Source organism: Carassius auratus, chromosome 2 (assembly GCF_003368295.1).
Source record: "Carassius auratus strain Wakin chromosome 2, ASM336829v1, whole genome shotgun sequence".
NCBI classification, from domain to species: Eukaryota; Metazoa; Chordata; class Actinopteri; order Cypriniformes; family Cyprinidae; genus Carassius; species Carassius auratus.
Window position 1 is genome coordinate 1,715,349 of NC_039244.1, and position 15,000 is coordinate 1,730,348.

The window sequence follows — 15,000 nt, forward strand, 5'->3', positions numbered from 1 at the left end:
CTCCTAGTATTAAAAGCAGTGGTCATCAAGTAATCGTGTGCATGCTGCACAGTGTCAGAGCTGCTTCATCTTTGTCTTTACAGCTGGTTTGAGCCCTTCGTGATCCTGTGGCTGGATGAGAATGAGGAAGTGTCTAGAGATTTCCTGCACGGCGCTCTGCTCCGGGACACAAAGGACGGGGTAAATATCAGGGGTGTATTGTTGTGTGGTGTTATGACACAGAGAAGAGAGTTTATCACCTCCACGTTCAATTACTGTGAAATACTCACATGCACAAACAAATGTTTTATTGCATTAAATCATGACAAGTGATGTGGGATGTGTATCGATCGATTTTTCATAGAAGTCTCTCTTGCTCACCAAGGCTGCATTTATTTGTTGAAAAATACAGTAAAATCAGGATTATTGTGAAATATTATTGTTATTTAAAAGAGCTGTTTTCTGTTTTAATTTCTATTAAACTGTAATTTATTTAAATGATGCTCCGCTGTATTTTCAGCATCATTCCTCCAGTCTTCAGTGTCACATTATCTTCAGAAATCATGAAAATATGATGATTTACTGCTCAAGAATCAACATTTCTGATTATTATCAATGTTGAACAGTTAATATTTCACATTTTATTATTCAGGATTCACGGATGAACATAGTTCAACAATAAACAGCGTTTATTTGAAACAGAAATATTTTGTAACATTATAAAAAATGTCTTTGATTTAATGCATCACTAATGAATAAAATAAATTATATTTAAATCTTGCTGACCCCAAACTTTTGAACAACTAAAAAAATAATATATAATATAATTTAATAAAATATTTAAAATATATAATGTATTCATTGAGACTTTCTCAGACCATTTTTAGCTTTTTTTTGTGTGTTGTTTTTAGACTGATGTTTGTCATTTTATTCTAAAAACTCCCTTCTGATGTAAACTAAGTTAATATCTCAATAACCTATCGTCTCATTTGCATGTTAACGGCTCTCTTATGTCACTTGACACAACATTTTTTAGTCAGTATTTCTTTCTTTTGTTTTAAACCCCAGCCGGTGAAACCAGATATAATTGAGCGTCTCTGTTATCCTCCTGTAGTTCCAGCAGACGTCGGAGCACGCGCTCTTCTCCTGTTCGGTGGTGGACGTCTTCTCCCAGCTCAACCAGAGCTTCGAGATCATCAGGAAGCTGGAGTGTCCTGATCCGCAGATCGTTGGGAATTACATGAAGAGGTTTGCTAAGGTGAAGTCAAGCATCACTCTTATTATTATCATCATTGCACTCCCAGTGAAACCTCTGAAGTGTTCAAGCTTCGACGATTTCTCTCTTTCAGACCATTGGAAATGTTCTTCTGTCTTACGCCGACATCATTGCCAAGGATTTTCCCAATCACTGCAACAAGGAGAAAGTGGTGCGTCACAGTAATGCATTTACATTAATAATCTGTGAAGCTGAAATTGAGATGTATGCATCATGAAGCTGTCACATTTAGCACTACTCCTCACTTTTTATAGCTTCAGGGACTCGTTTAGTAGCGTGTGTGTGTGTGTGTGTGTGTGTGTGTGTGTGCGTTAATGTCGCTCGACCTCCTCTTTCTGTTATTTCCAGCCTTGCATCATTATTAATAATATCCAGCAGCTGCGAGTCCAGCTGGAGAAGATGTTTGAGGCCATGGGAGGGAAAGACGTGAGTTCATGCACACTTTATATATATATATATATATATCTTTATATATATAATTCTAAATGTTGATGGGCTTTAATAGTCTGTGTGATACACTGAAGACCCATTATTGACTGAATATTCAACAAATGAACAACATTCTCAGCAAATACTAAAGTGATTCGCTGGATTTCACAGTGAGGGCGGAGCCTCAGTTTTAATCAGATGCCATTGGCTGGAACGAGTGGCATGATGTCATCAGTCAAGTCACATTTATTTATACACAGTACAGATTGTTTCAAAGAAGTTTCACAATAATTAACAGGAAAATGACAGCATTAATGTTTTAAAATTGATCAGTTATGAAACTGTGAAGGAGTATAGTTTCATGTTGATTTAATTCAGTTCAGGTAACTTTAAATGTTGCAAAATGAATTAATGAAACAAATTTAACTCAAATCAATTCAGTTCAAGTTTTGTCCTATATATATATATATATATATATATATATAATGTATGTATAGATATATATATATATATATATATATATATATATATATATATATATATAGATATATATATATATATATATATATATATATATATATATATATATATATATATATATAATTAAAATAATAAATTAATAAAAAATGTAGATGTAGTTTGGGGTATTGGATATATATATATATGTATATATATACAAAAATAATAACACAATAATAAATTAAAAATAAATAAAATACAAAAAAATTAATTCCTATACAATTTTAACAAAAATGTCAATAAAACAGAAAATATAAAAATAAGTATTGGAGTGTTAATATAAACTGTTAATAAAAAAACTAAAGTAAAATAAAAAAAACTTATACTTAAAATTGTAACTATTTAAACTTAAACTACGAAGCATAGAACAAAAATAACAGAAAATATAAAATGAAAACTAATTCAAATTAGTGATTTGAAAAAATTAATAGCGATTAATCAGATCCAAAATCAAACCATATATGTTTGCATCATATATGTGTGTATACTGTGTATATTTATTATGTATTATATAAATATACACGCATGCATGTGTATATAAAAAAAAATGTATATATAATTTATTTTGTAGTTGTATTTTGGATGCGTTTGACAGCACTAGATCAAAAACTATAATAGTATCTCATTGATGCTAAAGTAACACTGGAGTCAGAGCTGTCTAATCCATAATATTACTGAATATTAAATGTGTTTAAAATCTCAGCTGAGCCAGTCAGAGTTTTTCAGACTGGAGTAGTAAAATCAAGTCGGACTCGTGATTGTTTCTTGTTTTTGCAGTTAAATGTGGACGCCAGTGACTTTCTGAAGGATCTTCAAGTCAAGCTGAACAATGTTCTGGATGATCTCAGCCGGATCTTTGCCGTGAGGTGCGTTTGGGGTTCGGAGTATTTACAGGGTTAATAAATAGAGCTCCATAGAGAAGTTTTATTCTAATATTATAACTATTTTTGTGGAATCTTTGATGAACAGTGTTTTTTTGGTTTTTAAATGGAGTATTTTATAACATTATTAATCAGCTTCCAGCCGCACATCGAGGAGAGCGTGAGGCAGATGGGAGATATTCTCAGTCAGGTGAAAGGAGTAAACGTTCCTGCTAACGGTAACGGCAGCTTAGCACAAGACGCAGACTACGTCCTGCAACCCATCATGGACTTCCTGGACAGCAAGTGAGCGAACCCGGAAATACCGTTTTTATCAGGCTTTGAGCTACTCCTAATTAAAACCAGTTAAACGGCTGTCAGATGACTACATTAGTGAAGATGACCAGAAGCATTTTTTTATTTTATTTAATTGTATTTACCTACATTTCAAACATGACTTAACAATTGTTAAAAAATGTAAAACAAAAAGTTAAATTGAATAAAAAGTTGAAATAAATTTTTTAAAAGTTGCATAAAAATAAAACAACTTTTTTAATTGTATGTTTACCTACATATTAAACAAGCATTAACCATTTAAAATAAAAACAAAATTAAATAAAAAAAATTAACATGCAATTTTAAAAATTGAATTAAAAATTTTAATTTTATTTTATGTTACCTACATATTAAACATGCATTAACCATTTGAAATAAAAAGTTAAATCAAAATACTAAATTAAATAAAAAAATTAACATGCAATATTAAAAGTTTCATAAATCTTTTTTATTTTTACACGAATTAGTCAATGAATAGAAGCATTTTTTTATTTTATTATTTTTTAAATTTAATTTAATTGTATTTACCTACATTTCAAACATGACTTAACAATTGGTAATAAATGTAAATTGAAAAAAATGTAATACAAAGTTTTTAAAAATTGACATGCAATTTTAAAAGTTGTATTAAAATAAAATAAAAACAAATGCAAAAAAGAAAACAAATGCAATTTTAAGTTGCATTACAAATTTTCATTTTATTTTATGTTTACCTACATATTAAACATGCATTAACCATTTGAAATAAAAAGTTAAATACAAATACAAGATTAAATAAAAAAATGAACATGCAATTTTAAGTTTAATAAATCTTTTTTTTATTTTTACATGAATTAACTAATGAATAGAAGCATTTTTTTATTTTATAATTTATTTTATTTTATTTAATTGTATTTACCTACATTCCAAACATGACTTAACAATTTAACAAAAATTTAAATAAAAAAAAAAACGTTTAAAAAAATGTACATGCAATTTTAAAAGTTGCATTAAAATAAAAAATGTTTTTTTTCATGTTTACATACATATTAAACATGCATTAACCATTTAAAATAAAAGTTAAATAAAAACAAAATTAAATACAATTTTTAAGTTGCATTACAAATTTTCATTTTTTTATAGCTACATTTAAATATGAATTAACTATTTAAAAAATGTGATTTTAAGTTGCATTAAAAAAAACGTTAATTTATGTTTACCTACATATTAAACATTCATAAACCATTAGAAATAAAAAGTTCAATAAAAATATGAAATGAAATAAAAAAAAATTACATGCAATTTAAAAAATTTCATTAATTTTGTTTTATTTTTACATGAATGAACAAATGTCTGATTATTTGTTCATTTGAAAAGCTATTTTTATTAAGTAATAATAAATGAAGCAAAACTGGTCATAATATCTTTTTAAAGATCAAATATTTTTTTAAATATAAGTAGCCACTAGATTATGTGATTTATTTACAAAATCAAATCAGTATTTAACTGTCTCAGAAACATTTATTTTATTTACAGTGTCAGGATTAAATTTGAACAAAGTCTTATTCAAAATACAAAGGCACAGTAAATGTCTCATGTGAATTAATATTCAATGGGCGTCTTTATTTATGTTATTTATTTTAGTTGTAGTTTTCTAGTGAACTAAATGTAAATAAGAAACACTGTGACTGCACTCATTAGTTTGTGTGTTAATGATGACGAGGTTTCTTCTTCTCTCAGTCTGACTCTGTTCGCTAAGATCTGTGAGAAGACGGTTCTGAAGCGAGTGCTGAAGGAGCTGTGGAAGCTGGTGATGAACACCATGGAGAAGACCATCATCCTGCCTCCGCTGACCGACCAGACGGTGTGTGTACACACACACACACACACACACACACTACTGCAGCATCACAATAACATCACATGGAAGCCATGCTTTATACAGACACTGCTATGATGGGAAAACCACGGTATACTGTGCAGTGCATTTAAGTACCATGATATTTCTTTTTTATCGTCCATGGCTTAACCAGTAGTTTTTATCAACTAGATGGGTAGTTTAGATATTTGTAAAATGTTTTATGCAGATTTACATTAATATATATATATATATATATATATACTAGTAATGCACTGTAATTGTTGTTATATAGAAACACCAAAATCAAAACGGAAGTTTTTATTCTGCTGAAAACTGAAATGAAAAATACATTTGAATTAATAATTAGGTAATAAATCTAATTAATTTAATAATCAGCACTAAAGGGTAAAATCAAAGATATGTTTTTCTTTCCAGCATACAAAAAAATGTATATCAGACTTTTGACATTTTATTTATCTGCATGACTTGTGTATCCGGTGTTTTTTCTTTTTTTGTTTCTTTTTTTTTTTTTTTACTGAAAAATTTAATAATCATTTAATTAATCAAAATAATTTACTAATCAACACTCAAATAAAAACTGGCAAGAGAGCTTTTTCTTTGCACTATAAAAAAATATTATAATGTGGAAAAATTCTATATGCTCATTAGAATTGTATTTATTTATTTATTTATTTTTCATATTGAAATTAATCCATTATGGTGGACGAATGCATATATTTTTAATTTAAATTTATTTATTAATATAGAACAGAAAATATAAAAAAATTGAAATTAATTGTAAATATTAATTAAAATGATAATAATATGTGATATTATACTAAAGTGCCAATGTAAATAATCATTTATTTATTTATTTTAATTACATGCTTCAGTGCTTATATTAATCAGATTTTTTTTTTGTTATAAACGTTTTAATGTCATACTGTTCGACCGGTCTTTTCTCTTTTCTATTGTAAGACTGTGGAAGTCTTGTGTCTGGATAGTTTCAAATTAACTGTAGATAAATTATTATATAATAAATATTTAGTTTTACCATAATAAAAATATATTAAATTATGATAAATATAATTAAATTTTAATATTGAATTTATTTATTTATTTTAGTGTTATTTGTCATTTAAATATTTATTTTAATTTAGCATTTTTGTAATTTATTATTAGCTTTTCATGACCTCACGATGGGCAAGTAAACAGATAAAAAATTTAATATTTTTTAGTAAGTGTTTTGATTTGCTTGTATTTTAAAACTGTAATATTTTACTTTAAAACATTTTGCATTTAATTAATTATTCGCTTTTAATAAACGGTGGTCACATGATATGCAGAAAAACTTTTAATATTTTTTGGTAAGTGTTTTATTTCGATTTGTTTTTATTTGAACGTTTATTATGATTGAATTATTCTCAGCTTTTCATAAACTCTGCGACTGTAATCAAATGAGGCTTTTCTCTTTTCACTAACACTGAGAAAAGTGTTGGTCTTTGTGTCATTATTTTTTTAATAAAATAATGCATGCTAATAAAAATGCTTTGCAATGCCATACATTATTCCAGCACTTATCTAACTGGTTTTAGCGTATTGGTTCCCATGAGTCTGTGTCTGTGTGTGCATCAGTAACTAAGACAGTGTGTGTGTGTGTGTGTGTGTGTGTGTGTGTGTGTAGGGCACACAGCTCATCTTTAATGCTGCTAAAGAGTTGGGTCAGCTCTCCAAACTGAAGGTGCGTTGATGATCTCTTCTCTTCTCTTCACGTTCATGACTGCGGTGTGAAAGCGGATGTTTTTGGTGTCCTACAGGAGCACATGGTGCGAGAGGAGGCCAAAGCGCTGAGCCCTAAACAGTGTGCAGTCATCGAGCTCGCACTGGACACTATTAAGGTACAAGTGCACATGCACCAACAGATTCAGACTTTTTAAATATTTTAGTCTTGGTCTTATTCCTGTGTCAAATCTCCTTTGTAGTTTCTATTATATTTAATCAAAAATTATTTTAATGTAAAGTATAAAATTTGATAAATAAAAAAAAAGAAAGAAAAATTGTAAAAAATATTATAGAGCTTGACAAAATTTATATAAGTTAGTTTATTTTTTCAGTTATATTTTTACAGTTTTTTACAGATGCTAGGACACATTTCTCAATACTCTTCACACAGTGAGCACAACAGAAGTCTATGAGGCTAAACTGAGGATCGATTAGCATTGCTTTGGCACAAAACGCATTCAACGACTACATCTCTCAAATTTGATCAATTCTTTTCTCACTCACACACAACAACTGACAAACTCTTTATACGCACAGACCGGTTTACACACGCTTACAAACTGTTTTCAGAACTGTTCAAAACTATAACAGTACAACACTGAATAAGACAGCAATCTGCTACATTTCTACAGTAATATTTGAATGAAATATAGTTTAAATCTTCAAATTAAATGCTATAATAACGACTGGACAGTTAGTAGACTAGCATTGCTATTGTATCTGTATCAGTGCATGGTGTGGATGCAAATTCTATTTTGGAATTACTTAAAAATACTATACTATAATTAATACTTACTAATTACTAAAAAAAGAAATAAAGGACATAAAATATTGACGAATTCTGCATCATGTCTGATTCGTTCCAGTAACATATATTGCAGTGAATTATAAACAGAGATGTGTCCTTGTATACATGCTGTAGCACACATTATGTTCCTGAGTGCACACTATATTATGCATGTCTGTGTGTGTGTGTGTGTGTGTGTGTGTGTGTAACAGCAATACTTCCACGCTGGTGGTGTGGGTCTGAAGAAGACGTTTCTGGAGAAGAGTCCTGATCTTCAGTCTCTGCGCTATGCTCTGTCTCTCTACACGCAGGCCACAGATAAACTCATCCGGAAGTTCATCCAGTCGCAGCACACTCAGGGTACGCTCCGTCTGCGCAATGCATTCTGGGACACTTTAAAACCCTTTATAGCTCTGTGCTGTAGCTGGATGATGGTCAGTGGCTCTAATGGTCTGTGTTTAAGTGTTGATGAACAAGACGTCCTCTTGTGTTTAGTTCTGGGTGGTAAAGGCGTGCGATACACTCACAGTGAAGACGTCTATCCAGAGAAAGGTGTGTATCTGCAGATCTCTTACACCGTTCATGTGTGCTCATTTATCATGATTTTACAGCAGTGGCTGCGGTCACAGTGGTGTTTTGACAGATACTATAACTACCGTGGTGCATCAGAGATAAACATATCCATAATTTGATGGAATTTGATTTGATGTCATCTTGATGAATTAGCTGTTAGCATTGATCTCTGGTCTGTGGGAGTGAATCTTATGGATAATTATATTTTGACATGTTTTTACACAGTTAGTGTCAGATGTGTTTGTTTGATTCTGCTGCCCTCTGCTGGAACAACATCTAATAGCACTTGTGTTAGACCACATTCAGACTATATTTAATAGTTTATTTATTATTTTACATTTTATATATATATATATATATATATACACGACATTTTTAATAATAATATTTATTTACTTATTTATTTATTTTTGGCCAGCTGAACCTCTTTGACCCCCTGAGATTTTAAGCTGATGTTTCAATAATTTAACAAAACATTTGCATATAATAATTATTTATATATATATATATATATATATATATATATATATATATATATATATATATATATATATATATATATATATATATATATATATATATATATATATATATATATATATATATATATATATATATATATATTATATCCTTTAATAATAATATAAAGGACTGCATGACTGCAAATTTTTATTATTGTGATTATTTTGTCATGTGCATATATTATTTTGTCATATTTTTTGATTGTTTTTATTTATATATATATATATATATATATATATATATATATATATATATATATATATATATATATATATATACATATATAAGACTGTATGATGACTGCTTAAATGTTTATTTGTAATTATTTTGTTCTTTTTAATTTGTCATTCATATATTATTTTGTTCATATATTTGGATTGTTTTTGTTTTTAAAGTAATTATATATAGGACTGTGTGACTGTCAAATAATTTAATTTTGGTTATTTTGTAATTTTATTTTATTTTTATTTTTTTGTGTCACCTGTATTTATATATATATATATATATATATATATATATATATATATATATATATATATATATATATATATATATATATATATATATATATTTCCCCTGAATGTTATTGTTTTAATTATTAATATATAGGACTACACGACCACCACATTTTTTTATTGTGATTATTTTGTCATGCATACACTATTTTGTCATATTTCTTTGACAATTTTTATTTAGCGATTTTTTTTTTGTCATGTGTATATTATTATGTAGGACTACATGACTGCCAAATAATTGAGTTCATTATTTTGTCATATATATATATATATATATATAAACCATTTTTTCTAATTAATTATATATATAGGACTGCATGACATTTTTTTTCTTTTCTTTTTTTTTTCTTTTCTTTTTTTGGGTGTTATTTGTTTATGATTTTGTTTGTATATCTTCTGAATGTTTTTGTTTTAAAATTATTTATATATACGACTGCAAAACTGCCCAAAAATTACAACTGATCATTTTGTCATGTATACATTATTTTATCATATATTTTAATGTTTTTATTATTTTTTAATTAATTACATATACATAATACTGTACTACTGCCAAAAAGTGTTATTATTATTATTATTTTTTTTATATTTCTATAAAAATAAATTACACCAGAAAAATAATGTGATTAAAATAAGAACTCTTATAATTACACAAACCATTTATGTCTTAAATTATTTCAAATTCAATACAAACCCTCAATCTTTAACCATTTTAAATGAAAGCTTTTATTTAGCTGTAATGCTGGTGTAATGTGTAAATACAGTAACCCTTCAGAAACCTTACATCTGATGCACGCTGATTGTCCTCTGACCTCTGACCTCTGACCTTCTGACCTCAGCCTCAGGCGTGGATGACGCGGTGGGTGAGGTTTGTATGACTGTGGAGATCTCCAGCGAGCCGAACACAGGAGGACACAAGATCACAGTTAAAGGTGCTTGTGTTTCTGTTTCTGTCTGTGTCCGTGTCAGGATCATGTTAATGATGTGTTTGATTGACAGTTGTGGCAGCCAATGAGCTTCGCTGGCAGACGCAGGGAATATTCCGGCCCTTCGTGGAGGTTTACATCATCGGGCCGCACCTCAGCGACAAGAAGAGGAAGTTTGCCACCAAATCCAAGAACAACAGCTGGTCTCCGAAGTTCGACGAATCCTTCCAGTTGTAGGTTTTTAACAGAAACAGATTGAACTTCTGCATAACATCACGTTTTGTTTTTATGAAAGGACAATATTTGCCACCTTTATCAATGATTTGTTATTTTATGAAGGCATAGTTCCCTTATTTTATTTATTTAAATTTTATGTCAAATAGTTGACTAAGGTATGAATTTAGCTGAATATTTTTTGTGCTTCTTAAGGGATTTTCAAAATGGGTTTATGATGCAGTTCATTTTTGAAGCCGTTTCCCTAAATATATATATATATATATATATATATTATATATATATATATATATATATAATTGCAATATAAAATAACATTGTTTAGTTTTATTTACTTATTTACATTTTATTAAAAAAATTTGTATGATTATACTTTTTTTTTATAATTAAAATAAAATAAAAATAGTAATTTATTTGTCTGCTACTAATGGATTTTCAAAAAGTGATAATGATGTCAATAATTTATGATGACATTTTTCTGACCATGAATATATAATTTACATATACATATCTTTTTTGGTAAAGAAATTAATTTATCTGAATAATTTTTGCTGCTATTTATGGATTTTTAAAATGGGTTTATAATGCTATTAATTTATGAAGGCATTTTCCAGGCCATATATTTATATTTATTTATTCATTATGTATATATATATATATATATATATATATATATATATATATATATATATATATATATATATATATATATATATATATATATATATAAAATATTTTTTCTTTATATAAATGTTATGTAAAGTAGTTCCATTCTTCATAAATTAATTAATCTGATTAATTAATCTGTAATTAATTACTCAAAAAAATTCTGATTGCTAGTAATGGATTTTTTAAATGGGTTTATATTGTTATTATTTATAAAGGCATTTTCCCAACCATAAAAAATACATATTTATTTACATTTTCTGAATAATTGATCAGAAAAATAATTAATCTCTATAATTTTAACTGCTTCTAATGGATTTTTTTAATGAGTTTATATTTATTAAGGCATGTTTTTATAACCTAACTGTATAAAAATTACCTTTAATTTATTTATTAAATTTTTTACTTATTTAAATGTAATGCTTAGTGATTCACTTTATAGAATTAAATTGTGTATGTGTTGTTGTTAATTAAAACAAACGACTAAAAATAAGTTTCATTAATTTAGCTAAACAATAAAACTGAAAAACAGTAAAATATAAATATTAGATGAAGAACTGAAGCACTAGTATTCAGTACATTTCTTTTACTTGTATTATTTATATTTTATTGTATTTCATCTTTATTACAATAAACATAAAATGATTTTAGTATTTTAGTTTTAAGTAATATGAGTACTTCATCGTATGTCATATAATATTCAGTATATTTTTGAATTAAAGTATTACAATTGCTAAAACTGAAAAAAATAAACTATATAGAAATATATATAAATAATAAAAAAACTAATTATAAAAACATTTAAAAAATATACACCATAACCTAAAATGAAAATATAGTATTCAGTAAGTTTTTTAAGCTTAAAGTACTAAACTTACTAAAACGGAAAAAAAACATTATATAGAAATATAAAAAAAAACTGATAAAGAAATTACTAAAAATGTAAACACAAGAAAATTCTAAATAATCTAAATACTATAATAGCAGGAACATACAACTGAAATGGTGAGATGAGGAACAGGATAACTGGATATGGGTTAAACTAGATTTAGTTTTTTTTTTTATATTTGTTTCCTGCAGCACAAAAGTAGCAATAGACAACGATACATTGTACGAGTCAAAATGATACATTTCTCTTTGATGCCAAAAATCATTAGGATATTAAGTAAAGATCATGTTCATGAAGATATTTAGTAAACATCCTACTGTAAATATATCAAAACTTAATGTTTGATTAGTAATATTCATTTCTAAGAAATAATTGGAACAACTTTAAAGATGATTTTCTCAATATTTAGATTGTTTTGCTCCCTCAGATTCCAGATTTTCAAATAGTTGTATCTCAGACAGATATTGTTCGATCCTAACAAACCTCACATCAGTGGAGAGATGATTTCTTCAGCTCCAGGTGATGTATACAGGTGTAGTGGTCACATGTCTTGTGCTGTGGTTCTGTGTGTAGTGTGCTGGGCGCTGAGCTGGGTCCCGAGGGTTACGAGCTGCAGGTGTGTGTGAAGGATTACTGTTTCGCTCGAGAGGACCGGACCGTGGGGATGACTCTGCTTCAGATGAAGGAGCTGACGTCCAGAAGCAGCGCCACCTGCTGGCTCCCGCTCGGCAGACGCATCCACATGGACGAGACGGGGCTCACCGTGCTCCGCATCCTCTCGCAGCGATCCAACGACGAGGTGGCCAAAGAGTTCGTCAAGCTGAAGTCAGACCAGCGCTCGGCCGAGGAGGGCAGCTGAAGCCCCCAGACTCAGAGTAAACCAAGATCAGACACTCACATCTGCACAGACCGAAAACAGAAACCCCGAATCTACCCCAGAGACTTAAACTGGTTTTGTGCTGCAGGGACAGATATTTCTCGACCCTGTTTACTTCCATTACAGATCATGAGTTTGAGTCAAATCATACACAGTTAATTTTTTAATAATCGGTGTTGTTTTTCATGATTTCTATTGTTTGTTTTTTTAATGTCATTTTATTTCAGTTTCATTCTAACTTGAAACCAAAAGAATTAAAGTTAAACTGAAATAAAATTAATGAAAACTATATAGACTGTTTTTTTTTTTTAATGGCAAAACAAAATGACAAAATGAAAATATAAAAAAAAAAATCTCTATAAAATGGAATTATAAAAATATTAACAATATTCTAAAATATTAATTGGTTGCCTTGACCAATAGCTGAAATAAACGATAAGTGGTTTTTAAACGTAACATTTAATTATGTTTTATAATTTATATTTTAAAAAATTAGAAAAATTAACAAATTTTTTTATGGTTTTATTTCTATACATATATGAAGTTTGTCTTCATAATTTTGTGTAAAATAAATCATTTTAGTGTCATTAATTTACAATTATAGTTTTAATTTTTATATTTTGTTTTCATTTTAATTCCAGTAAAAGTTTTGGCAATTTATTTAGTTTTTAGTTTCTTTTATCTATAATATAGTTTTTATTAATTTGTAATTTTTATTATTTATCTTGGTATAATTAATTTTTTTGTTTAATTGTAGTTATTTTAGTACATCAAATGTTCATTTCTTCTTTTTTTCTCATGAATTATCCTGTTTTCACTCAGAAATATGGAAGCAGGTGGATCTGGAAATTCTCTCGTTCACAGATCCTCGACTGAGAAGACTGTAGATTTAATTCTACACACTTTGTTTTGCACTTTATGGGCTGTGTTTAAGTTTCTCAGACAGCTCTAATCTTTAGCACAACGCTGATTTAATGTCACATGGTTTCTGATTGGTCCATAGAATGTTTCCCGACCAATCAGAGATCACGATTCTGCTGAAGGCTGCGTTCACGTCCAATCAGAATGTACACAAATTCAACATGACATATATTACATGCTATTATTATTATTTATTTTTCACAAATAATACTGTTTTATTTTACAGTGAAATATTACAATAGTAATATTTCTTAATTTGTTCGATATTTTTTATTTAGTAATAATTTATTACAAATGTATTTGTATTGCATTTTCACAATGCACAGAGTTTTGGTGCAGCTTTGTAGAAAAAGTGGTTAATATTGTTATTATTAATATCTTTTTTTATGTAGTTGCATTAATCAGATTAGAGCTTGGTGATTTTATATGTGTGTGTGTGTGTGTGTGTGTGTGTGTGTGTGTGTGTGTGTGTAAAACTAACACACTTACTGTTCGTTCTGACGTGACGTGAACGCTGCAGACCATCGTGTTGAGATGATGTAATGACTCCTCATGATGAAAAACAATGCCTTCACATGCACTCACCCACAATGCATTGCGTCTTGTGTCAGCCAGAAGCAGATCTGTGTGTGTGCACCTGTGTTTTCTGACTCAGGCTTTGATTGGTTTCTGCATGTCGAGTCGCTCTCGTTCTCTTCATCTTCAGCATGTGAACATGACTCTTTATTACACTGTGCCTCCTCTGCAGAACACACGCCGTGCATTATGGGGCTTTCCTTCGTTTGTGTAACTACACGGCATCCAAAATACTCTTAATAACGTTATTATATTTTAACAGGCTACTATGTCAGAAGTGCTGGTTTTGCAGCGAAACGATCCAAAAAACACTTGTTCAGTGTCTCTGATGACGTCTGAGGTCGACGCTGTTATAGTATCATTGAGCTAATATAGTTATAATATTAGTTAAATTTTTTCATTTAAATTTTTAAGTTTTTTTAAATAATTAGTTTTTTTTTGTATATATTATACATTATATAATATGTATATATATATATAATATATATATATA

The 15,000-nt window shown here is 28.5% G+C and overlaps 2 protein-coding genes across 4 annotated transcripts in view; one reads left to right on the forward strand and one right to left on the reverse strand.

Moving 5' to 3' along the window:
- The window catches only part of LOC113111941 (protein unc-13 homolog A), a 52,782-nt gene extending 39,516 nt beyond the window's left edge, over positions 1-13,266 (forward strand). For both annotated transcript variants that reach the window (XM_026277214.1, XM_026277223.1), the window contains 14 exons: positions 84-180; positions 1,094-1,237; positions 1,329-1,406; positions 1,604-1,681; positions 2,981-3,069; positions 3,220-3,369; positions 5,119-5,242; positions 6,924-6,980; positions 7,057-7,137; positions 8,021-8,168; positions 8,304-8,360; positions 10,258-10,350; positions 10,418-10,577; positions 12,707-13,266. In XM_026277214.1, coding sequence (XP_026132999.1) covers positions 84-180; positions 1,094-1,237; positions 1,329-1,406; positions 1,604-1,681; positions 2,981-3,069; positions 3,220-3,369; positions 5,119-5,242; positions 6,924-6,980; positions 7,057-7,137; positions 8,021-8,168; positions 8,304-8,360; positions 10,258-10,350; positions 10,418-10,577; positions 12,707-12,992 — 1,642 coding nt within the window. In that variant the 3' untranslated portion in view covers positions 12,993-13,266. The remainder of the gene's footprint in view (positions 1-83; positions 181-1,093; positions 1,238-1,328; positions 1,407-1,603; positions 1,682-2,980; positions 3,070-3,219; positions 3,370-5,118; positions 5,243-6,923; positions 6,981-7,056; positions 7,138-8,020; positions 8,169-8,303; positions 8,361-10,257; positions 10,351-10,417; positions 10,578-12,706) is intronic.
- Positions 1-15,000, reverse strand: part of LOC113112126 (ceramide synthase 2-like) — a 371,308-nt gene that overhangs the window by 64,931 nt on the left and 291,377 nt on the right. The window lies entirely within an intron of this gene.